The sequence below is a fragment of the Chelmon rostratus genome, chromosome 17 (assembly GCF_017976325.1).
Source record: "Chelmon rostratus isolate fCheRos1 chromosome 17, fCheRos1.pri, whole genome shotgun sequence".
In the NCBI taxonomy this organism is placed as follows: Eukaryota; Metazoa; Chordata; class Actinopteri; order Chaetodontiformes; family Chaetodontidae; genus Chelmon; species Chelmon rostratus.
Window position 1 is genome coordinate 21,454,576 of NC_055674.1, and position 25,548 is coordinate 21,480,123.

General features: G+C 41.0%; 1 protein-coding gene and 1 long non-coding RNA gene across 9 annotated transcripts in view; one reads left to right on the forward strand and one right to left on the reverse strand.

Moving 5' to 3' along the window:
* Nucleotides 1-23,380, forward strand: part of pih1d1 (PIH1 domain containing 1) — a 33,784-nt gene extending 10,404 nt beyond the window's left edge. For 2 of the 8 annotated variants that reach the window (XM_041956519.1, XM_041956518.1), the window contains exons 9-17: nucleotides 287-586; nucleotides 1,529-1,558; nucleotides 1,899-1,922; nucleotides 2,753-2,856; nucleotides 5,262-5,321; nucleotides 12,860-12,933; nucleotides 14,465-14,547; nucleotides 16,231-16,288; nucleotides 16,450-16,587. In XM_041956519.1, the coding sequence (XP_041812453.1) occupies nucleotides 287-586; nucleotides 1,529-1,558; nucleotides 1,899-1,922; nucleotides 2,753-2,856; nucleotides 5,262-5,321; nucleotides 12,860-12,933; nucleotides 14,465-14,547; nucleotides 16,231-16,253 (698 nt within the window). In that variant the 3' untranslated portion in view covers nucleotides 16,254-16,288; nucleotides 16,450-16,587. Of the gene's footprint in view, nucleotides 1-286; nucleotides 587-1,528; nucleotides 1,559-1,898; nucleotides 1,923-2,752; nucleotides 2,857-5,261; nucleotides 5,322-6,098; nucleotides 8,378-12,859; nucleotides 12,934-14,433; nucleotides 14,548-16,230; nucleotides 16,289-16,449; nucleotides 16,639-19,839; nucleotides 19,902-21,049; nucleotides 21,132-21,212; nucleotides 21,310-21,775; nucleotides 21,803-22,044; nucleotides 22,124-22,964; nucleotides 23,109-23,264 lie in introns of those variants that run through there. The other 6 variants (XM_041956524.1, XM_041956523.1, XR_006007575.1 and 3 more) reach the window with 6 other exon arrangements.
* Nucleotides 15,232-25,499, reverse strand: LOC121620478. Its single transcript, XR_006007577.1, has 4 exons — nucleotides 22,922-25,499; nucleotides 21,990-22,115; nucleotides 21,161-21,339; nucleotides 15,232-16,607 (listed from the first exon to the last, which is right to left on the reverse strand). It is a non-coding gene; the product is annotated as an uncharacterized LOC121620478 (long non-coding RNA).
* Nucleotides 25,500-25,548: the final 49 nt, after the last annotated feature.

The window sequence follows — 25,548 nt, forward strand, 5'->3', positions numbered from 1 at the left end:
TGGCGTAATCGCTGTTAGCGACGTCAGAGGAGTCATCCAGGCGATAAAACACAGCGTAACTGATGTAAAAACCAGGAAATGAAGATGATTTTAGTTAAAGTCAAACAAATATGGCGTGAACACAGTTCAAACATATCCAGCACAGCAACACATTCAACATTTTTGAGTTTCCTGTTCCTTTGAATACTGTCTTTGATTTTTCAAAGTCTACAAACATTACAAACATTATTAGTTCTGCCTCATACTCTAAGATGTTATAACTGACTGATTGATGGCCTGCCTGCAGTTTTTGATCAGACAACACTGGCACCACCACCACCACCAACAACAACAACAACAACAACAGCCCCAACAACAACACTGCCAGAAAGAACAACAGCACCACCAACAACAACAACAACAGCACCACCACCAACAACAACAGCCCCAACAGCAACATTGCCAGAAAGAACAACAGCAGCAACAACAGTATTACCACCAACAACGGCAGCATCAACAACAATGGCACCGTCTGCTACACTAAAATCAGCATCACTGTCGCCATCACCGACAACAGTCTCACAGCGTGCAGATAGCAAAGCCCATGGTAAGCTTCATTAATGGAACATTGTACGGCCACTGGAAATACTCATTCACAGTTTGCTGATATTTTCCTTTATTAAAATCATACATCAGACACCATCGGCACCATTTGACAGTGGTGGATGCTTTCTGTGCTGAAGCTCAGCGCAGCAGCTGTGCGTTGCTCTTCATCAGAGGAGAGAAAGCTAATCAGACCAAACCAACCTGTCCTCATCCTTCATGTCTCTTCATGATGATGATTTTCCCTCATCTTTCACAAGCGAAGCAGTGAACCCATTCCACACTCCAAGACAAACACAAAGGTCTGATTTCTGCTTTTCTAACGCCACGTTTCGGCCTCACAAGACTTCAAGGATGAGGACTAACTGGTTGGTTTGGCAAATGCACATCTGGTTAACTTTCCCAGCTCAGTGGGTAAATAACCCTAGACCATGGCAAACTGATTCAGTTTGTTTCCCCTCTGTGGCCTTGTGTGCATTCTGCATGCAGAACCTGCAGCATGTATGAAACCGTATATGCATCCATGGTTTTCCAGTGGTTGAGACATTTGTCACCTGTGGCTGCATGGGCCTTGCCTCTTTTAGCAGGCGCTGCATGCAGCAGATTAAATAGTAAACTGCTTTCTTCTTGTGAGCTTTTTTTTTTATAATAATATTTCAAGACATGTCGTTTTCTGTGTTTACAGAACCACCCATTAGTCCCTTGATTTGATCTTGTTTATTTATATTTAAATAGTACTCAGGAGACCTAAAAAAAAAAAAGGAATCCTTGGGTTGATGAGATTTACATGGGTCAGAATGAAGTTGTGTAACATGTTGGCAACGTCTTTGTCCTCTGTGTATCAGAAGAGACACTGAAAGACACAACTCAACAGTAGTTTGCTTGTCATACACTGTACACTTGCATTTATAATGAAAAGTTTTTTTTGTGTCTCATCTTTCCAAAGGCCAAACATTGCAGTCCATGAATAAAACAGGTAAGCTTTTTCCCTCGATTCAAATGTATACATTTGAGTCAATACAAGCATGTCAGAGAGTTCAGTCTAGAAAATGTCAGAAAACAGCGTCTTCACACTCACATGTGAGCTGTGCAAGTAATGACCACCCATACCCATGCTTAGATAAAGCTTGCTTTTGCCTCCTTTTATTCATTTTTATGTGCTGAACAGCTCTGAAAAATAGAAAACAGCAGCCAGCCTGTGATTGACGTGGTCCTTGCTGGTCAAGATGAAGTGATGGTACAAATGGCAATTACCTTATGCTGTAAGTTTGTACTCACAGTGTACTGATATTGTTTTTTTTTTTGTCTTCCCATAGGCAATAATAATGCAGAGAACACAGGTAACTTTTTCCCTTCATTAAAATTTCACATTTGGGTTGTATTTTTTTCATATTTCAGGTAGCTGCTCTGGAAGCAGAAATAATCCGAATAGTTGAGTTTAACCCCACAAAATTAGTATCCAAGTACCAAGCAGCCACTGCAATGAAAACTCTCCAGGTTTTTCATTTTCTTTGTCCTGTAATTGTTTCCTTGTTTGTGGCTTAAACAGCATCTATTTGTTCTCTGGCGACATAAAAATGAGCATTTGTGTATTTTCGATCATAAGATGGCATCATTAGGCCTGAATGGAGATTCAAATCTCGCTCAGCAAGTTTTCTGGGTATAACCACGCTTCCGTTCTGGTCTGTGGCAGCGTGCAGTCAGCTTGGCGACATAAAAACACCACGACCAGGCGGAGGAAGGTGAACTGTCGCCGCACTCGGAGGGAGATTAAATCTAGCAGCATTTCCTGCGTGCTGCAACACAGCACGCAGCATATTTGTTTTGTGGTGCTGTTTGCTAAATGTCAATTGTGGAAAACAGTCAAAGAGAAAAGTGATTCTTTTTTTTTATGAGTTTTTTAAAGGTCAGCAGGTGAGCTGGCGAACCTTGTTGGCTCGCATAGCTTTAGACAAGCAATATAGGACATCAGCCGGCTCTAACTAATGTGCATTACTTCATATATATAGTACATTTATTTGCATGAGCAGTTTTTGTTGTTAGTGTTGAACATTTTTTACCTTTGCTGCCCCTTCTCCATCCTGATACGTGGCTGTTAGTTACTGTGTAGAAGCAGTTTCATCTGTTTGCCAACATTAACAGAAGTTTCCTCTGTTCTTTCTTTGACCAGAAATCTTAACCCTGAAGATATTATTAATGATCTCTGTGGCCTTCCATGTGCTCGTGCCGCTGGCTGTTTACCGGTACATGAGGAGGCAAGTCAGCGCAGAGCTGGTGAGTGTGAGCAAAATCACGTCTGTTGTTTGATGGTAATGGCACACAGGCTAAGACCAGTTTCGGAGCCTTGCTTATGGAGTGTAGCTCCAAAAGAGCAACTTAGCAGCCCCTGGAAATCTTGCCTTTGCTGACTTCCTGTGGTTTAACTTGTCTCCATGCTGCATTGCGTTGCAGGCAGTAAGTGATTTAAGGGAGGATGAGGAGGGAGGCCATCTAGTAGCAGAGATCTTGCTCAGTTGAATATGTTGGTCTGGTCTGCCTGGATCACTGGTCCTGATCTGATTGAGGTGTGTACAGGTAGACTGTATGGCTCTGAAACATCAGCAGCCTGACTGTGCTCCACGGTGCTGTCTGTGGTGCTGAAGTAACCCTTTTCTCTTAGTCCTGCTCTTCTGTCAGGTTCCTCTTTGATCTATAACAGTCTCTAAACTACGTATATTCAGTTCTATACTGTATTGAAGCCTGTATGCTCTATAGAGTAGTGTCGCCTTCATGATCAAAGGGATAAGTAGCAATGTGTAGTTGCATTAGAGTGAGAGGATCATAGAGGCACACTGCTGCCTGTAGTGTTCCTATAATAATCCCCCAACAGATTGAGCCACCTCTGGAACAAAATATTTTAGGGGAGACATGACTACAGATAGAGGTTTTACTGCAGGGTTAGGGTTAGGGGTTAGAATTAGGGCCATCCCTCATCACAGACTGGGTGCAGGAGCAGTCCAGGACCCGGTGACAGCACTGCTCTTCAGCCTGGTGTTGAAGGAAAGAACAGCACCACAAACTTTCAGCGTTGAGGAATAAATGGACCCTCGCTCATGGTGCACATAGCAGTCTACACAGTGTACACATTAAAGCAATTTTTATTTCCTTTTGTGGAATGACTGTGGAATGTCGAGTGGTAATTCAGCAGAAGCTCAGCCAGTGGAGCTGACGGTACTTTTAGATATTGTTCAGTTATGTGAGAAATATACTCTGCATGCACTGTTTCGCACTCGTTAGTCATGCTAGTTCAGCCATGCTTTTCTCACTAATGATTACAGCTGCTCTGTATCTGATCTTTTTACCCTGAAACCTGGGCAGCATGAGTAATTTAACTGCAGGGGGTAAAGATGAAGCCATGCAGGGGTGATGTTAAACCACCTCTGTCACTGGGCCAAGTCCAAAACGTAGTGAGTCATGTAAAACTCACTTTAGATGCAAAGAATTATTAACAGAGAGCAAGGGAACAGGTCCACCCTCCAGTGCTCTGATCACAGAAGAAATCTGCTTCAAGGACAGGTGAAAAAAAAAACTGCTAGAATTTTGTTAGCACTCAACAGCTACATCGCTCAGAACGTTCACCCTTTGTGTTGTCAATCTGATTTATTGATTTATATAAGTGACTTACTTTCAAGACAATCTGACAAGCTGTTTCCACAGCACCAACATTTTGTGCAGATAAGTTGGTAAAGTGCTTGCCCGTACGATATTCCAGTAGGTTAAACACAGATAAATGAAACTGTTGCCAAGAAACATTTTATATGTACAAAGAAAACTTAATTTCCTCATAATCACAAAAGACTTAATGACCTTACTGCAAACATCACCAACTGGTTCTCTTAAAGAGAGTTTATCATCAATCAGAATCTCTAAAAAACATGTCGGTGAAACTTATTTCCTCATTATGAATGTCAAGTTTTTTTTCTGTTAAGACCATGCACACATGCATGCTACTCACATGGAAGCTGTATCTTTACATTTGTGAATGGTTAACAGTGTCATGTGCTTTCACCTGGTCTAAAACACACCTATTGCATGCTCACTGTTATCTAAAGCTGTACGTTCTAAAGGTGCTAAAGGAGTTGAATGATTTCTACCAAATCCATACTCCTGATCACAGGGAATATGTCTTTAAGTGTGCCAGGATTCTTTTAGACACTAATTTTTCCAAAACCTTTGAAAAACATGGCGATATTGAAATTGGAAGATAGTTTGTAAAGGATTCCGGGTCAGCTGTTTTAAATAGCGGAATAACTTCAGCCATTTTTAGGTTATAAGATGTGATGAATGCAACAATGAATGTTAAAGGCTCAATAATAGGACTCAGAACTAATTTGTTTAGGGAGGCGCAAATTCCATTATTACTTGGGAAAAAAGTGAACCTTTAAGCCTTATCTAATGCTTTTGCAAAAAAAATGGTTTTGACTTGTGTCATAACCTTTTGTGAGTGACTGAACCACTGCAGGGTTGTTACAGTTACTATAGATATTAGAGTACTACACAGTAACTTTGAGACTGACCATGTGGTCATATTTAGGTGATAAGACCGTGTAACCAACTTGTCCAAACCTTCTGTTCCTGTAGTGAAACACATTCAGCTGAACTGAACTGATGTGTCTGTTCACCGCTTGCCTCTCTTTCAGTCAGACACACTGCCGGCATCTGTATATGGGAATCAAGTGGAGAACTCACATCTAATGCAGGTAATTATAAGTGCAGAGTGTGTAAAATACTGTATTCAGCACTTTCATACACACACACACACACACACACCCTGTCATACCAGCATGTCCCCATGTTTTTGACCTTTATCTGTAGTCTGAGCCAACAATTCCAAAAACAAAAAAGAAATCTGGGTCTGTAGCTGCTAGATGCTGGACCACAAGCTGCGTAGGGCTGCAGAGATCATACCTGAGTGGATCTGACACCAGCAGCGACCCTTTGTTTGGTGCTAATAATCTTGTGCTAAACATTCCTTAATGTAGGTTAAACTATTGAATCATTTTCTTTCTGCATGTAGTGGCCATTAGTGTTTGTTAGTGAGATTATTTGGTCAGTAATTATGTCTTGATGATGGCGCATCACTGTGTGCATCTGCTGCTGACTGCATTATAGCTACTGGATGGATTGGCACCAAATGTGGTACAAACATTGATTGTTCCCACACAATGTATGCAAGTGAGTTGGCGATAGCAGAATGTTGTTGTGCCACCAGAAAGTTGACGTTTCTGGTTGTGAAATGTCTCGACAGCTGTTGGATGGATTTCCACAAGCAGTTCAGTACTGATTAGCAGATGTTAGCACACTATAATGCAATGCTAAGGTGGTGAAAATGGTGATATTTTTACTTGTTACACATTAGCATGTTAGCATATAGACAAGCGCTGCTGTGCAGCCTTACAGAGCTGCTGGCATGGCGCTAGACTCGTAGTCTTGTTCACTGATAGACCCTTGTCTCCGTCTCTCTCTTTGTCACACAGCCCCTTGGGTGTGACTCCGTCGTCACACAAAAAGTTCAGAGAAATGACTGCTCTGTCCGCTCTGAAATCCTGCATTAAGGACCCCACTGTCAACATTGCCTCTGTCTCTAAAATCATGACAAATAAGCATCAGATTGGAGAGGATGAACTCTAAGGTGAAGCTACACTTCAAATGCGAAGAGGAGTGAGAATGAAGCATGCCAGTCCATTCATCCACGCTGCAGTCTCTCATCAACATGGAGTACTGCATCACCCAAGTCAAAGGGAAATGAAGTGAAACATCAGATCACTGTGATGAGTATTGAGCTCCAAATATTGCGAAATTTGTCTCCTGTGAAACACAGAAAAAAACTGGGCCACGCTGGGTACGAGACTATTCATGAGGGAGGTTTTTTTTCCACAGACAACAGAGAGGACAGGGGGGTGTAATTACCTGAATGAGTATTAGAAGTATTTGTCGTACCCAGATTGATAGCATAATCACAAGGAAGAAAATGGTACAGGCCTCATCAGGTTGTCTTTTGGTGGATCTTTATCTCAATAGACAGGTAATCATAGGGTCGGCAGAGCTCCCACAGGTGTGCACAGCTGTTTGTTTGCAGCAACATTTGTCAAATACGCCAGCTGTTAAGCCCAACGTGATACTTCAGGTGTTGTGTTGTTTTTCATACATGGAGAAGTTATGATGTGATATAGAGTAGCAACCAGGACAGGCAACACCCGACTGGCCCGTCGATACTTCAGTCAACGTGCATGCAGTTTTTGTGTTACATACGTCTTCTGTACAGGTTAATATGTTAGGTATAAATGAAAAACATTACAGCTTTAACGTCCACGTTAATAAGGTCTGCTTACTCACTAGCTTCTTCCTCTGGGACTCCCTTACAGTGCAGTTCAGCTAAAGCAGGCGGTGCATGTGAAGTAAGCTGCACAAGAAGAGAAGGAAGAAATGTTTTTAAATGTTGGTTAGAAAAATGCTGACTGTGTGACTCCAGGTTTCCTTTCTGTAACAGACAGAGCAGCTAATCAAGTTCTCAGACCCAAAAAGCACTGGTGTGTATTGCAAGCGCTTGTTTTTCTTTCCTTTTGAGTCTGATGGAGATAAAGTTGAAATGCTGGTCATGCACCAAAGTAACAGAAATGCATCTTTAGTTGAGTTTCCAAGAGACAATATATTTTTTGCTGTGTAGGAGCAGTAGAGTATTAATATATATATATATTCTTTGGACATGTTTGAAATGGCTCTTACGCATATAAAAGCTACACAAACAAACTTTTCCGGCCTTCAGATACATTTTCAATGTCAGCATGTTGACACATGACAATGACTGATGATAGCATTGAGTAAAATAACACTTCATTTTGTGTTACAGCCCATCTGCTGGTCACTGTGCTTGGAATACTGTTAGACTTGTGGTCCTGCTCTGCTTGGCTTGTGCGTTTTACATTGATTGAATGTGTTTATGGTTTCATTCAGGTTCAGCCACAAGTGTGATGCCTGATTTTTCTATTTTTTTGTAAGTCATCTGGGTTATTTATGGTGTCTTTAACAGACTGAATTGCCACAGTGTGCATGTGTGTGTGTGTGTGTGGTGTGGTTTTATACACTTTGCTAGGATTAATGCACTTGTACATACTACTTAGTCGTGAATAATAATGATGTGCAGACTGAAATGTGAGAAAGTTGAGTAGGCAGAGCTGACCTGGAGGCAGCCCTAATCTCACTGGCTGAGATCAATCTCAATGGGCGGAGCCTCTAGGTAAAGTCACAGATTACTAAAGGAGTCACTAAAGTACTGAAAAGTCACCTCAGTTAAAATCGTCCAGTTATCCAGCTTCCACTCTGAGCCTCCGGCCACTGAGGTTTAACTCGTCAGCCCTTGCATGTGTTCCAGGAGACCAGGACTAATTCGAAGTTTAGAGTGTGTATCATTTCGGCAGCACATTTCATTTAAAGATGAAATGGACTGTGCTCCATCACGTTGTGAACAGGAACCAGAACATCTAAGCTATGCCTGGTCTCTGTTTGTGGTATTTAACATTTCTGAAATGTATGTGTTTTGTAAAAATGTGAAGAAATGCATCCTCCCAATGGTTAAACATGCTACGCATAGAATTGTTATGTGATTGTAGCTTCTCTCAAACTATTCTGATAGCACTCCTATTGGTTTGCAGAAAAATGCCACAGTCCAGGTAAAGGTCAGGGTATCTGTGAGTGTTGCATCAAATAACAAAACAAATAAAGTCAACAACTAACAAATAAAATCATTCTACTCTGATGTTGCTCATTGGTGGTCATACATTTCCCCCTCACGATTATGAACAGTCTAATAACTTTATTTATGAGTGAAGAACACCATTTGTTGTGTTCCTTCATACAGCACTTAACACTACATTTTGTTCTATGTTCTATGGTCACCAGCTAATCACTAACTGTGAGTGTCTGCTGTTTGGTGCTGGCCAGGTCGTGTACAGTGGCTTTATCAGAGCACTTTGCTGAAAACAGCTGCCTGTGTCTGGAAACCACGCTGACAAGAGCCATTAGACCAAATCAAAACAGTAAAGCTGCAGACAGCTGTCAGCTGAGATGTACTGCAGAGTTCGATGGTAATTTCTCTGAGAAAGCTTTGTTGTCCCCAAACAAGTATCACTGATGAATGGCTTCCAGGCTGTTAGCCAATCCAGACCTCAGGGTGTTATCTGTCACCGTGAGTTCATTATTATTTCCTGAAAGCCTCCAACTGCGTGGGCCATCGCATGCTGACAGTTAAAACCTGGAACTCGGAGCAGCCACGCTCAGTCAAAGGTCAAGTTACAATACTGACTTGAAGTCATGGTCAGTGCTGTCGTGAAAATTGCATTATGTTTGCCCACTGCATACATATTGTTTCCTCTTACTATAAACTATGTGATCAGGGTATAAACAGTATTTCGTGAAGAACCATTAAACAGTTTACTCAAATGGTAAACAGTTATATGAAGGTATTTATAATGAGGCCAAATGGACCAAATTCCTGTAAGTATCCATCCATTATCTATACACCGCTTAATCCTCTGCAGAATTAAAATGAAAATAGGATTAGACATGGCTTTTGAATGGAAAATTATAATGCTATCTGGAATTTTCACATTATCTAATAAAGTTCACTATGGGCTTATGTTACACCCACCCAGAGAGGTACTTCAACATTCTTTAAAGTGTTAAAGTTTCACGAGTATCATTGGTACTTTCAGTTTAAAGCCATAGTTAGACATTTTAGGAAATACACTTTAGCTTGCTTGCCTAGAGTTAGAAGAGGAGACTGATACCAGGGGTCAATCAATTAATCTCCATCAGTGAATGAATTTCTCCTGCCTGTCAGATCTGTATGGCTGAATCCTGACAATGCGGTGATATCCCTTCAGATGGGGCAGAAAGCATGGCAGGTGAAGCTTTCAGACACATTGTGACCAAGCAAAAAGTTTTTCCAGATTAGTTAAATCACTTTATTTGCAGAAGAAAACTATTACGTAATGATGATGATGATGATGATGACAGTCTGGGTACTAACTTCACAGCTCTTAAATTTCTTCAGGACCCATATGTCTTTACACTGAGAGGCATTTTGTTACCAGGAGAAAAAAAAATCATACTTGTGTTATGGTCTGCAGTTAATCACAAACAAACAAGCTGAACACACAGCAGGAGAGTTATGGGATGGACTCTTCACAGGCTGTCATCCATTTAGTATTTACTGTTGTTTGAGTGGCTCTTGCAGCTACTCTGCCAGAACTGCAGCTCCTCATGTGAGTAAAATAGAAAAACCCTTGTCTATGTTACTTTTCCCCCTTCGGATAAATGCAGGCTATTCTTTCATGACTAGCAGACTAAAATAGCTACATCTCACGTTTCCTGAAGAAATCTGAGCTCTACAGTCGTACTGCTTGTGCACAGCAAATCTGTTCTTGTGAGTGGTTCTTACACAAGTCTCAGAGTGAATGATCAGGGAAAGGGCAAGTCAAAACAGAGGACATCTGTTTCATTCAGTTCCCCTTTCACTGATGACGTTTATGATGATGTGGTGTTGAAACAGTCGTACCGATGATGATTGTCATTCCATTCACATGAATGGACAAAACTCAAAGCTCTGGAGATTGCCACACATCATCACAAGTTTCCTCCAACACACAGCAGTGTTTTAGTTCTGTCTAAAAAGCTGTTGTATGCCCCCACGGACACATGTAATTAATTTGATTGCAAGATAGAGAGAGAGATAGAGATTGTCATCTCTATAATGCAATGGCCCACTCAATTATTACAAATGCTGATTTTGCCTTTACACTCCAAAACATTTGGTTTACATTAGAACATATGGGTATGATGTCAACCATTGGCTTATTTTTCCAGGTGATAGAGGATCAAGTCAAGGTTTTCCACTTTCGCTATCTTCCTTTGCCGTAGCACAAGATCCCTTGGCACAGAAGATAAGGCACCTACAACTGCCTTATTTTCTGTGCAAAGGGTTTGAAATGCCATCATGATGGACTATAAACCAAATTTCATTTTGCTGTATGCTGATGATACTGTGTTATATCTAAGTAAAGTAGTATGTGATTTCTGATATGCTATGGAAATATTTTTATTACTTACAAAAAAACCTGCATAAATCTGTAAAATTACCCCTTAATAGCTTATTGGACTATTCAGACCTGCAAACATAAATTCCAGTGGTTCAGATTGTCCAGACTGTGTCATTCTATTCTGGGCCTGCATGTAATATGCATTATTTAGAGAGCAATAAACCAAAAAATCTTTAAAAATTCAAGGTTTGTCTTATTTTATGTTATATAAATTAATTCATTTTCTTCACTCTTGTAAAAAACAGCTTTTACCAAAGGCATAACGTCCAATAAATGGCATAAAAAACATATTCTCACACACACAAAATACACAGAACATCACTGGGAATTTATTGGTATCTCTGCCCAGTTGTTTTTCCATTAAACCATTTACACTGAACATTTTATACATTCAAGAAATTCTAAATAGATTTGGAAACTTATTTCAATTACTGTTTCAACAGTGTCAGATTTAGTGGTAATGTTTTCATTATTCATGATGTAGCAAGTAGGACATCGGCTTCAGTTTTCTGCTTTTTTGGACAAAACAGTGTCATCAGATGGTATATTCATAAACGCTTTTGCAGAAGCTATTGCATTTTCATGCATATCTCTGTTCATAGTTTATAGCTAGTTTATGCAAAATGACCACAATTACATCACTTTTATGGAGTTTAATGTCTTTAAGATGACCTTCCATCTCTTGGAAAGCCACAGATTGAAACACAATATTGCATGCAAACAGTTAATGTGAGATATCTTGTGAGATTAATGACTTTATCTACCGCCCAATACAAAGACACACGTATAACTCTTGCCAAGATCTTGTAACTCAGTGTGTGATCAGAGAGGTATTTATCAGGCTCACAACAGAGTCTTTTGACTGAGGAAGGAATTCTGTTGAAAAAAAAGAGACAGGAAGAGACACAAAAGCCTGAACTTATCACGTTAGAGTAGAGAAGCTGTCCAAATTGAGAACATTCCGATGTGCAATTTGCATATTAATTTGTGCTGACATCAGAGGTGGCAACAGAGTCAAACGCCTCGAGCAAGTGACAGCCAGAGCTGCTTCTGTCATGGCAGAAGGAAAATGCTAGAGGCGTAGGGTCACTGTGGAGCACACAATGGTAATACGAAATAAATAAATTCTGAAAATACAGAAATGTATAGATGTGGCCTAGGGTGCCACTCAGGGCTAAGGTCAATACTGTGGTTTACTCCCCGGCTCCTACGTCCATATGTTTAGATGGACTTGAGTAAGATACTGTACTCCAAACAGCTCCCAGTGTGTCTATCAGTAGCTTTTGGACAAAACTTTCCCAAGATGAGTGTCTGGTGCTGCGTGCTGGTAGAGAAGGCCATTGTTTCCTCATTCACAGTCATATTTATGGGTGCAACACAGGAAAGCCCCACTGCCAATTTTCTCTGACACTGGCCTCAGCTTTTGGTATTTATCTGGCACCATGGGTTGCTAATGACACTGACTAACAATAAGATTTTTTTGAGGCTTTTTTTCCTGTTTGTGAGACCACACACACACAATGCCAAGTCACACACAAGCAAACACTGCAGCTACACAAGCCACAGGATCAGGGGAGAGCAACATGGCATGAATCACAATAGGATTTAGCTTTAGTTCAGTTGACACCCTCCCCTGAAAACACATGCAAAGAGGAGAAACAGAAAGGAGACGTGCAAACAATACAATATGTGATTTCTCTTTGAATCAGACAATTTACAGGATTTTAGTTTCTCCAGATGTTCAAACCATTTTAGCACAGATGTGCTTTAACTCTGTGAGTGTAATACTGCAGTTAACTTCTGCAATACATACCAGACACGTTGAGTCTGGCTTGTACAGCAGCAGCCTGTTTATGTTAGCCACTTGGTGTATATCTGCATTGACAATGTTGTTTCAACAAAATGGTCTGCTAACAACACAAAAAAAAAGGGTATAAACAATAGGAGAAAAAAAATTCCTCGCTGCTGCATTTCAGCTAACAATGTCCACCTTGTCATAGTGTTGAAATATGTTCAAGTCATGTAGGTTTAAATATTAATCAGTATGTTTTGTTGTTTTTCTACTTAGCCTTTAATTCTATAAATCTGCTCAGCTCAAAGCTCTGTCTGTTGCTAACGCATATGATGCTTTTATTCTGAAGGTTCCGTGTCAGAAGTGTTGCTGCGTTGAACACCTAAGCGACATCTCGCAGCAGAAAGTAGTACGGCTGAAAAGGTAAACACACTTTTATTTCGCTGTGTTGAGAGTAAGGACACTATAACACAGTACAGACAGCAAAGAGTGAACTTGTTTATGTAGATAACTACGAACGGAGCCAGTCGGCTAGTATGCACAGGCAGGAAGCTAAAGCTATGCTAACATCTCTGTACGGGTAACAACATGGGCCAGTTTATGTGGCTTGTAACCAAGACGACGAGCCTTCCCTAACTTAAACCGGTAGGTTAGCTGGTTAATGCCAATTTAAGAAGAGAAACTCCCGTGGAGATTAAAAACTAGCATAACATAGATTATAGGTGGTAAGTTATCAGTTAATGTCACGTTCACTGTCAGTCCTGCTGCTCGGGTTCCTCAGTTCTGACTGTCTGTTAGCTGCTCCAGTAACAGCGTGTTGTTGTTCGTATGTCACTACATATAGCAGCCTGCACACAGAAACTAATGTCCAGGCTCACAGCAGGTTTCAGTTCTGGCTGTAGAAATCACTGTCTTTGCTTTTTAACATGAAGCTTTATGTTGTGTTTACGTGACTAAAGCTATTTGTTGTGCTCGTCAGTGTGAGTACCACCCAGCCTGTGACAGCCTGTATAATTTCCCCACAGCTCTGGAGGAGCTTGTTAAAGTCTATAAAAATATGTCTGATAATGTCATCATCCTACATTCAGACAGTATTTTTGGGAATCTCATGATTTGATAATGATTCTAAATGGCGTCGCCTGCAAAAGTTGGTAATTTGAAGAACCTGAAAGGCCAGGCTAAACCTGCACCTCGCGTCCTCCCCAACTGAAACAGTGGAGGATATGTTTCCATTACACCTGCCAGGGTCTTTTATAATGGACTTGTTTATGGTGTGCAGTGGATTATGGGATACTGAGGGATGCAAAGAATATACTAATTCAAACCAAACAAGGCTGCATTTCTTGGCCTAATGTGGAGGAGCTTTTGTGATGGGACATGCCTTACCAACACCTCATGGCTTTGGAGGCGTCATCTCAAATCATCTCAAACTTTGGCCAAAAATTGTCTGACTGTGTAACTGAAAGACCTGAGAGCTGGACAAAAGGAGAGTGTGAATGTCACATCAGAAAAAGTCACTTTAAAATCAAATTCATTCAGTCATTCACCAGTTAAAACCTGTACAGAGGCCAGCACTGGCACAGTGCTGCAATTAAATAAGTAAGACAAGTAACACTGGTCACCTAAACTAGTTGTGGATGGTGGATTGATGAACCTGTGTTATTAAAACCTTAAAAGAAGACAGCCAGTTATCTTGTTCTCATCTGATATAGGAAGGAGTAGAAATTAACATCAATGAAGTAATGTGAACATATCTGAAAGTTGTTCCTGCAAATTATTTCACATTTGCCATGTTAAATTGTATTAAAGTCATGCAAAGTACTTTTTTGATGAGACATTAATCGATTTATGTATGTCAGAGTTATGTGATTTCATTGTTAAAATAAAAAATAAGTTATTAATTGATAATTTTTGGATTTGAAGGTTGAATTCTTTGGCTGATTTCTGCCCATAGCCATGACGACAGATTCCTCACTCCTCAACTCCGAGCTGGAGTTACAGCAGCAGGAGGAGCTCTATCAACAGCTGCTGTTGGAGGTAATGTTGCTTTAATGTTAACTGGGTCAAAATGTGACAGTGTGAATATTGCTTCACAGCAATCACCGTAACCCCAAGTGACACTTGCAGGATGGTAAATAGTCAGGCATAGAGTAACAGAAGCAGAAACAGAGAATAATCATGAAGCTAGCACGCTGACTGAGTAATGTCAGCTACACAGCTTTATCCTCCAAAGCATTAGCTACTGGTGATATCAGACCAAGTAAGGCTTCAGCAACAAAACCCATGAGTGTATAGAATTAAGCAAGAGACACATTTAATGCTAATGAATTCACTTTAATGCAATTGTTTGCTTTCTTGCAAAGTGTTATATGAGAGGATCAATACCACTCTCCTGTGTGTAGGTACAATATGTATGTATGTATGCAGATTAAAATACGTAAATGCAATAAAAATGTAGCAGAAATGAAAATATACTAAGACAATAAAAATATACTAAAACAATAAACAATGAAATATACCAATGAAAAGTACCATCAGCAGCTGAAATATACTAAAATGTGTGTGCGTGCAAATAGCTGACCATTTAGTTAAGCGTGTGTGTACTTAAATGTTAAGTACAGAGAAGGTGCAGGTGGAGGTGAAGGTGAAGGTGAAGGTGTAAAGTGCAGTGTGCAGTGGCTCATAGTCCTCACAGCCACTCCAGTGAGGGGCTGCTGGGGGTGATAGCTCTGACAGCTCTGGGGAAGAAGTTGTCCCTCAGTCTGTTGGTGGTGGTGCAGATGTTCCTGTACCGCTTTCCTGATGGAAGCGGTACAAACAGTCTGGAAACGGGGTCACTTCATATATGAGGTAAAGAAATGAGAGTGGTATCAATCTTCCCACCCAGAAAGCCAGTAAGTGTTTCTATCAAAATGTCAGACTATTCCTATAAGGCAAAAAATACATTACAGGTTTGTTTCATTCATGATGATACACAACATTAACACCATCTTTTTGGTGTTGAGAAACAGATTTGTTACTCAGCTTAGGTGAAATCATTTACATAACTAGTTAAAGGCTGTGCAGGAATGCTTGCTGGTGTAAAAACAGTTTAAATATGTAAATATGGAGAACGAAGTGAAGTCTCAGTTTTATGTGGCCTGCTCTGCAGCTTTCCAAATCCATTTGGAATTCCTAACCGAGTTTCACATGAACACAGAGGGCCTGTAACAGGCTGTAAAAAAAAGCCTGTCAAGTAAAAAGAAGCATGTTGTCTATCACAAGCATCTAATTATGATCCATCAATGAACATGGCATTGATTATGAAGTACTGGGGGTCAGGCCAGTTTGAAATGTAGCCTGGGAACTTATTGCATCACTTGTTTGTCCTTTGTTTGAGTTCAGTGGAGGCATATTTGCTGAAAATGTCAAGAGATAAAATGGCATGCAGAAAGCTCCATGTAGTGCAAGCCTTTCAAACACAGATGACCATTTCTGTACTTTGTGTTGGCGTATAATTAGCGCGTTGGTGCTCATTTCATTTCTTATGTGTCAGTGTGTCTTGACCTCCTCCTCTTTCCTTTTCCGCTCTGTCAGTGGCTCATGTTTTATATAACAATGTGACACTCAAGCGTTTTACTCTACAATAGTTCTTTTTATGCAGTTGAATATGTGTAAAACTTTCCAATAGGTCTGCAAACCACCACTGAACTTAAAATAAACTGCTGGTTATCTGTTTAGACAATGGGAAAGATGCAGGCTGACAATCCAGACTCCAAAGTAATCCGACCACAACCTGGTAAGTAGCTCTGCACTACAGCTTGTATCAGATCTTCAGATTTGGAAGGCAGTGCACATAAATCATTTATTTTTTCTTTCTCTTTTAGTTTCTCTTTGTCTTTCTTTAATTTTGCTTTCTCTTTTTCTTTGTCTTTCCATCCCTCTCCTCCTCCCTCCCAGGAATGTGTGTGAAGACTCTCTCAGAGCCGGGCAAGGAGAAGGTCTTCATCAACATCTGTCAGTCGAACTCAGTCCCACTGCCACCAGAACTGTCCAGAGAGGAGCTCGTGGAGCTGCTCCAGTCGGAGGATCCCAGCGGTTACAGAGTTCCCATGAGCCTTGGCGAGCCACACACAGAAATGGACAACAGTACGTAACTAAAGCCAGAGATGCTTTTTCTTAGGCATGTTACAGTGCTGTGAAAAAGTATTTGCCCTCTTCCTGATTTCTGTGTTTTTTGCATATTTATCACTCGCAAAGGTTTCAGTTCATCAAACCAATTTTAATATCACACAGAGACAACCCAAGGATATATAAAATGCAGTTTCTAAATGATGATTTTGTTTACCAAGGGGGGAAAAAATCCAAACCTATCTGACCCTATGTGAAAAAGTCATTGCCTCCCCTTGTTAAGTCACAAAGTAACTGTGACTAACCACAGTTTTGGGAAAGCTGAGTTCAATTTCACAGGCCACACCCAAGCCTGATTGCCACCACCTTTGTTGAATCAAGAAATCACTTAAATAGAATCTGTTAGACAAAGTGAAGTAGGCTACAAAATCTTAAGAACAAACGCATCATGCCACGATACAAAGAAATTCAAGAAGAAATGAGAAAAAAAGTGACTGAAATCTGTCAGTCTGGAAAAGGTTACAAAGCCATTTCCAAGGCTCTGGAGCTCCAGCGAACCACTGTCAGAGCCATTATCCACAAATGGAGAAAACTGGGAACAGTGGCAAACCTTCCTAGGAGTGGTCGACCAACTAAGATTACTCCTAGAAAAACATCCAAAGCACTGCAGGCCTCTCTGGCCTCAGTTAAGGTCAGTGTTCACGACTCCACTATAAGAAAGACACTGGCCAAAAATGGCATCCATGGGAGAGTTCCCAGGCGAAAACCACTGCTGTCACAAAGAACACAAAGGCTCGTCTCACATTTGCCAAAAAGCATCTTGATGATCCTCAAGACTTTTGGAGAAACATTCTGTGGACTGATGAGTCAAAAACTGAACTTTTTGGAAGGTGTGCAGCCCGTTACATCTGGTGTAAAAATGGCACAGCATTTGATAAAAAGAACATGATGCCAACAGTAAAGCATGGTGGTGGCAGTGTGATGGTCTGGGGCTGCTTTGCTGCCTCGGGACCAGGACAACTTGCTGTGATTGACGGAAAAATTAATTCTGCTGTTTACCAGAAGATCCTGAAGGAGAACGTCCGGCCATCAGTTTGTGCCCTCAAACTACAGCGCTCTTGGATCATGCAGCAGGACAACGATCCTAAACACACCAGCAAGTCCACCTCTGAATGGCTCAAAAAAAACAAAATTAAGGTTTTGGAGTGGCCAAGTCAAAGCCCGGATTTAAATCCAATTGAGATGCTGTGGTGTGACCTTAAATGGGCAGTTCATGGTAGAAAACCCTCCAATATGGCAGAGTTGAAACAATTTTGCAAAGAAGAGTGGGCCAAAATTCCTCCACAGCGGTGTGAAAGACTCATCACCAATTATCGCAAACGCTTGATTTCAGTTATTGCTGCCAAAGGTGGCACAACTCGCTATTAGGTTCAGGGGGCAATTACTTTTCACATATGGCCAGACAGGTTTGGATTTTTTTTGTGCCTTAATAAATTGAATCATCATTTAGAAACTGCATTTTATATATCCTTGGGTTGTGTCTGTGTGATATTAGAATTGGTTTGATGATCTGAAACCTTTGTGTGTTATAAATATGCAAAAAAAAACAGAAATCTGAAAGGGGGCAAATACTTTTTCACAGCACTGTATATTCATTCCACTTGTGACGACTTGATTCATAGTTTGTCTAACATCCGATCAATTATTTAGAGTAGTTAAATGAACAGTTATAATCCTCCATTCCTTTGTTTTCAATGCAACTTGCAATGAACCTCACTGTCATCATTTCAGTTCCAGTATGACTGAGAACAGACTCGAGCAACAGACAGTGGATCATCAGCCCACAAACGCAGCTGTGCTCCCCCAAGTGCCTCAACAAAACTAGTAATTAGTAGAAAGACATGTTAAAACTACTACTACGAGTTAGTAATGCTGCTTTCAGTAGCAACTACAGTGGTGTAGTTGGTGACAGTAATTAACATATATCACCTTGTACTGGAGGACATGTGAAAGCCTTGTGGTAATGTCTTGCTTCTTTGTTACGGCCTGCACGGTCAGATATTCAGTCATGTCATTGAACTCCTGGCACAGGCTAAGATAGCGCTTGGTTATGTTAAGACATATTTCTGCTGTAGTCACATAATACTCCCAAAAGGCTCTACACCAACCACAGCCAACATGCAGGCTTTGAGCTATTCGTACCGTCCTGATTGCATCAGGAGTTCACATCTCGCAGCTGCAGACAGATGGTGTCAAGAGAACTTGACAAACAGATGTCAGAGTTTATGCATCCAGCAAGCAGACTGCAAGAGGCCAAAATATTCAAGTGAACTTCCTGTAACGGAATCAAGGACCTGTGAGGTCAGGAAGACTAAAAGCTGGAACTCATCAGTTTCATCTCTCGATTTCATTCTCGATGGGAAATGAGGTGCATGTGTGTATAAGACCAAGTTCAATTCTCGGAGGAAAAACTGAAAATGCTGTTTCCTGTAAGCACATGTAAGCTGCAAATATGCAGCCTTTTAAGCACTTTTATGAACGGAAAATGTTAAATAATCTCATTTAGATCTCTTCATCACACCACGGGCAGAGGATTTCTAGAGGGTTACACTGTCTCAGAGTATCCGGTGTTGATACATGTCGTCATCTGGAATTCACACACAGCATTTCAGACAGCTAAGACCACCATTTGTACAGTATATCTGTTGGTTCCTGCATTTTATTTTGTCCTGTATATTGCTTACAGAAGCACAGCATTTAAAAAAATCATTGTTTGGACCAGATCTCCATTTCCTGTGATTTCACTCAGAGTCCCAAGAGCTTTCAAGAGCCTGCTGTACTCCACTCTGTACAGAATCCTGCTCAAGCTCACAAGATAGACCACTGACCTTATGTTGACTAGTAATGTTTCCACCTTTCACGCCACAAATTAATGTGTCGGTCAAGTGATTCAAACGATGTAATTATGAAGTGACACAAGGTCCTCCTCTTGTTTTGAAGCATTGGAACAGATGTCTGTATGTATTGTAATCACTGTTAACTTGTGAGCTGCAGTGATTACACCTCTGTTGTTGTCCTTGTACTGCATTTATTATCTTTTTCTGATACGCACCTATGAGTCTGAAATAACATTAAATAGAACTGAATTTTCTGTTTTAAAAGTTGTGTTTTGTAAGTTGTTTCATTTCATGAATTCATCAGTCTTTCTCTCTGTTTCAGGCTCTCAGGGTTGCACAGCGTATGATGTGGTCATCAACCAGGAGTTCTTCCAAAAGTGCCAGGTGTGTTTGGTGTCTGTGTGAGTCTCTAGAAGAGATATTATAATTGCATAGATTGTTGAAAATGTTAAAGAATGGAGGTTTATGTTGAAGTGCATGTATGATTTCAGAGTTATGTTATGTTTTAAAGGTTTTTTGTACAGCTGAGTCACATTTACATGATCTACTGTAAAGCTGTTCTTTTAAAAATCACAGAAACGAATCACAAACAAAAAGAATCAGACACATTTGCTAAACCCCTCTCCTGAAGCTAAGATAAGATAAAACTTTGGGCATTACAGCAGCATGTGATAGTAGTGGGAAGTGGGAAGAAAAATAGCAGAAGAGATAGAGAACATTTGAAAATAAAAAGTAGACTAAAAAAAAAAGTAGCCTGAAAAGCAATTGTCCAATCATAGCTTAGCAACTGTAACTGGGCACGGCAGGCCTGTCAATCTTTGGACTTCTCCACATGTTGGAGCATGTTGTACTACTTCCAGTGATAATTTTGCCAAAAACTCACAGCACAAGTGTAAGGAATGGATTAAATGGTGCATTCATGTTAGCACATCAGGCTGCTAGCTTACGAATATGTGCGTGCACATGCTCACACTTTTAATATGCTTCAGGGGCTAGGTAGCTTCAGCCGATTAAATCTGACCGTAATTATTTCAGCCGGCAAAGTCAACAGTTGGAAATGGGAATCCTGTTTTTGTCTCACTCTCTTTGGCAATAGGGACCCATTGTTTCAAAAAAGCAACAACAGAGAGCCAGAGGTATGTGCGAGAAGGGGAAGCTAGATACATGTAGCAACAGTAGCTGTGGAGTGAGAGGTCATTCTGAGGCCACACTACTGCAGTTTTATGTTGTCAGTTATACAATGATCAAGTCAGATGTTAATGTGAGCTTCAATGTAAAGAAATATTCAGATTGTTTTCCTTAGCAATCACTGAAACATGAGGCTGAGTTGAAAAATCAGAAATGTATTTGTCTGGAATGTGAAACAGTGATCATTGTGCTAAGCTGTGTTCTGGAGTCATCTGTGTCGTGCTGATCTGTAATCTTCCACACTTGACCAACAGAGGACCTCACAACCTTGACTCCAATATAAATGACCTCGTCTTTTTAACGTGGAACAATATGAAGTGTGGATTAATGTGTGTTTCTCGTAGAAGGATCCATTATTCCAGCAGTTTGTCATTCTGGTGTCTTTAGAGGGTTTAGAGAACAAATACAATCTGGAGCTAAGTCGAGGTAAGTGTGTGTGAGTGTGTGTCTGTAACCTTTCCTTCATGTTGACAGCAGTTGTCAAGATTTGTTCTTGTGTTCCTGCAGACTGGAAGGTGCTGAAGAACCGAAAGTTCTTGGGTTCTGTTAGCGAGCAGAACATCCGGACGAAGAGCAGGCCGGTGATCCAAGAGCTGCCGCCTCAGTACGTCCCTCCGACTGCCTCTGTGCCTGACTGGACAGGTTAACAGAAAACATGTGTGGCATCTGGAGACTGTAGCAGGGTTCTTATTTTTCTATCAAGTCACAGAGAATCCAGAGTAAACTGTAAACTGACTTACAAAGCACATTCCTTACAGAACAGTTTCATCTTATAATTTCTACCAGCTGCTAAAATGAATTGGCTACAGCTGATGATAAATACCCCTCCTGTACTCCACTAATTATCTTCGCTTTGATGTGGTTGTTTGGTTGTAGTTTACTCCAGTGTCGATCCAAAAAAGTCTACTGCATGAGATTATTATTAATTTGATGTGTTCACTAAAGCGCTGAAACATGTGCATTTCTCTAATTTTCTGACTTTAAACAACAGAACGAAACACTGAGCCGGGACATTTTCCAGAGAGTGAGATGTGAGTTTCTGATTTGATGATCTCTTCCTGTTCCTACAGGGAGAGCTCCACTGCTGCAGCCAGAAGGTAAACCTGTTATCATCGGCCTGTTTCTGGGTTTTCTGTGAAGTCAAAGCAACTTGCCGGACACATTTCTGTGTTTTCTTTGGCCCTCTGTTTTTCCTTTGTTTTGCATTCCTGTGTTTTCTTTCTCCTTGTATGTTGTTTATGTTGTCTGTGTTTTCGTTACATAACCTTAATGATTTCCTCTTACCATTAACTTGTCACATTCTTTTCCACCTCTTCTTTCCTTTCATCCGCATGTTCAGACCAGAGTTCACCTTGCTTGTGGAGCCCCCTGCTGGGGACCCTGAGTTCCTCATTGCAGAAATAAAACTGCCTGGGATGGTGAGACACACACACAAACACACACACATACATAAACACACTTTTGTCTCTCCCCCTTTACTCTCCTCTCCTCTGTTTCTTTCTCTCTTAGAAGCTGGATAAAAATGCATTCAGGAGCTTCACTTATTGGTGATTTTAAGTATAACATTTTGTGATTCTATACAAAGTTGTAGTGGGTTTTTGTTTGGTTGAAAAGATGAATTCATATAAATTCAAACTGTAATGTAGGAGACCTCTCACAGCTTGTAGCACCAGGCTCTACACTTGTGTAAAACTACAATTGTAAACCCAGTCAATGCTCAAGTAGTGAATTAATTGTTGACTGTAACGGAAGGCTTAACTGTGAAGTAGCTGCAAGCAAATGATATACACTAAATAGATGAGCTAGCTAATAGCCGCCAAGGCTACCAGCTAAATAATCATTGGGCTAAATGTAGATTCATTCATATTTCTGCACTTTCTCTTGGAGGTTCAGTTGTGGTGCAAAGGCGAAATAATGTTCATGTCAGAGTACATCAGCGGGAAACCAAGCTGTTATTTACTGGTTTGCTGAAACTGGACCCTCAAGGAGCACTTGATGCTGTACCAACGTTAGTTAGCAGGGTTCCAGGTCACATTACAAGTCCATTCTACGGGAGCTAAGATGCTAATGTATCAGAGTTCAGAGTAATAATAGCAGCTGTGTCCTGTTTATTTTTCTTTGAACTTTACAGTCCAGCTAAACTTGTGCTGCATTTGCCAAACTCATCAGTTATTCCTCATTCTCATCACATTTTCTCCAGTAAAAGTGAAGCATACTGTTTAGTAGAGTGTCAGCTGGGTGAACTTGTCTCCTTTGCAGACGTCGTCCCGCTCTTTGGTCCTTGATGTCGGAGAGGACCGACTGGTGTTGACGGCTCGGCCCTCGCTCTTCCATCTCGACATCTTCCATCCCCTCCTCGTCGACCAGGAGAACAGCGTGGCTCAATACAACAACAGCACTCAGGTACAAAACACACAGACATATAGTAGACGTGAACGCCACATACACACTGCAGACTATGCACCTGCAATACTGAATTATATTTACTCAACAAACCTGATATGTACACACACACACACAGTCTGTACCTTAACCTAACTTGTTCCTGTTTTTCCCCAGATCCTCACTGTCACCATGCCTGTGGTGTCTTCATGAAACTACAGAAGTAATGCCCAGTTATTTATTTTTTGTTCAAAAACGAGGCTGTGATAATAAAAATGTTTTTTATAAAGTCAGATTTCTCTCTGTCATTTCATTCATGACCTAAATAATTAGAGAAGCTGCAGGTCCTGAAGTCAGTCAAACGTTTCTCTTCGTGCAGAAGCTGATCTGCAGAGTGTGCAGTTTCTGTTTCTGTTGTTTTGGCTTGGACACTGGCGTTGGTTACATCATCTGGTAGAATTAGAAGTGAAGAGCTCTGTGTGCGGCAGTTTGAAATCTGTAGTAAAACATTTTACGAGTCTGCTTACAGAGGTTTCAGTCACCGCAGGCGAATCTTCCAGCAAAGTAAATGTAGCTGACAGGAAGGGGTGACGCTCAAAAAGCAGTCAAATCCAAATATTTGAGCCAAGGGTAAAAAAAGAAAACATGAAACATTTAAATTTACCCCTAAACCTCAATACGTATCATATCATTCAGGTTAATGATTTTTTAGCTGTCACCACCACATTTTTTCATTACCTTCTATGTGTTGACGAGAAAGTACATCGTTCTGTTATCTTTGGCCACAGGTAACAATCCCTTTGTTACAGCATACCTGTCATTCCTAAATTGACAGCTGGAGGTTCCCCCTCATTTGCGGTTGGCCAGTTGGCCACCGAGCAGCTCAACAGAAGCCCCGCTCCATCTCAGTGATCCTGTAGCTGTTGAGGGTTTGTCTTCCATGAACCACACCCAGATTTTTCAGCCTTCGGCAGCATGCTAGCCTTACAGGCTAAGTTTAAAAACAGAAAGCGATCATTTTCTTGTGTGGACTGTGTTTACCGACAAAGGTTTTACAACGTGTTCCTGAGCCTGTGTAGCAATAGTAACAACATGAGAACAGACCCAGTCAGGATGCATTAAAGCCAAATTAGATCAGTCTCAGATGTGGGATGGTTACTCCCTGTGTGGGCTCCTTCTGTCTGGAGCTCTTCCGGCGAACTGGGAACGTCCCCTTTCATGGAAAAGCGAATGAGTGAAGCGGTCACTTCTATTTTCGGTTCTTCTCTGGCCATCATTCTGCCTGACGCTCCCCTCCTTTCCTCTTTTATCTCCCTCCTCCTACTGTTGCTGAGCGTCCACATCTGTTCGGCTCGCTCTGCTCTCACGTTTCTTCCCTTTGTCATAGAGTTAGGAGCTGGGTGGGTCCAGAGGTAAAAATTCCATTAATTTTTTCTGTAGATATTGCTGACCATAGTCTGTTCTCAGACTGACAATGGCTGGCATTTCCAAAAGGAAGCTCACAAAACTTTCTGGGTTGTACAACACGCAAGAAGACGATGTGTTGAGAAACCTTGACGTCATTGAAAAAAGAAAGTCCAGAGAAAAGTGGACCATAAATCCCAAAAGCTTTGCAGGAACAACTGTCTCATTACTGACCTTTGTTACATTAATTTATTAAAGCTGCACTAATCAATATTTTGTCTTGAAATATATCACATTAACAAGTGTAATGTAAAAGACAAACCCACTGAGAATTCTTGCCTGGCTGCAGTTCCCGTCAGTTCTACAGAGGTTTCAGTGCCTTTTAACTCATTATTGTGCTTTTACACCACACCACCTTCCTATTCTGGTTCAGTTCCACAGCTCTCATCAACCAGCAGGCAGCTGCTTTTAGAGAAAGATCTCTGATGAATCTGCTGTGAGTTTCCCGCTCAGCACCAAACAGCAAACAGACAAAGTTAGTGACTGGCTGGGGAACATAGTGGAGCATCATATTTATTGTGTAGACGTGAGAGTGGTATCAATCTTATGATCAAACTCTCAGCAGGAAAGCAAATATGTATATTGTGCAAAGCATGAAGCTTTTCTTCTCCTCACTGTAGATGCTGCCATCGCCATAGTAACAGCTGCTGAGGCTCATGGGTAACACAGTATTCAGTACTTTGATATTCCTTTATCTTTGCCGCTGTTCCTTTTTTTAACGTTCATCCTCTGTTCTACTTAGTCCACACACACCTCATCCTTCCACGTTCTACTTCCTGTTTCCTGTGCTCGTCCATCCCTTCCTCTGCTGTGTCGGAGCTGCCAGCCCTGTGCCTAACTCTCATCCTCGTTAGCTACTCGCCACACAGCGTGTCGGGTCAGTTTTAATGAATGAAAGTTTAATGGCCATTGTCCTCTAACACACTGCTTCGCCTCTCCCCGTGCCAGTTCTTCTCTGCCAGCTTTCTCCCCCTCCATCTGTCACACCCTCCCTCTT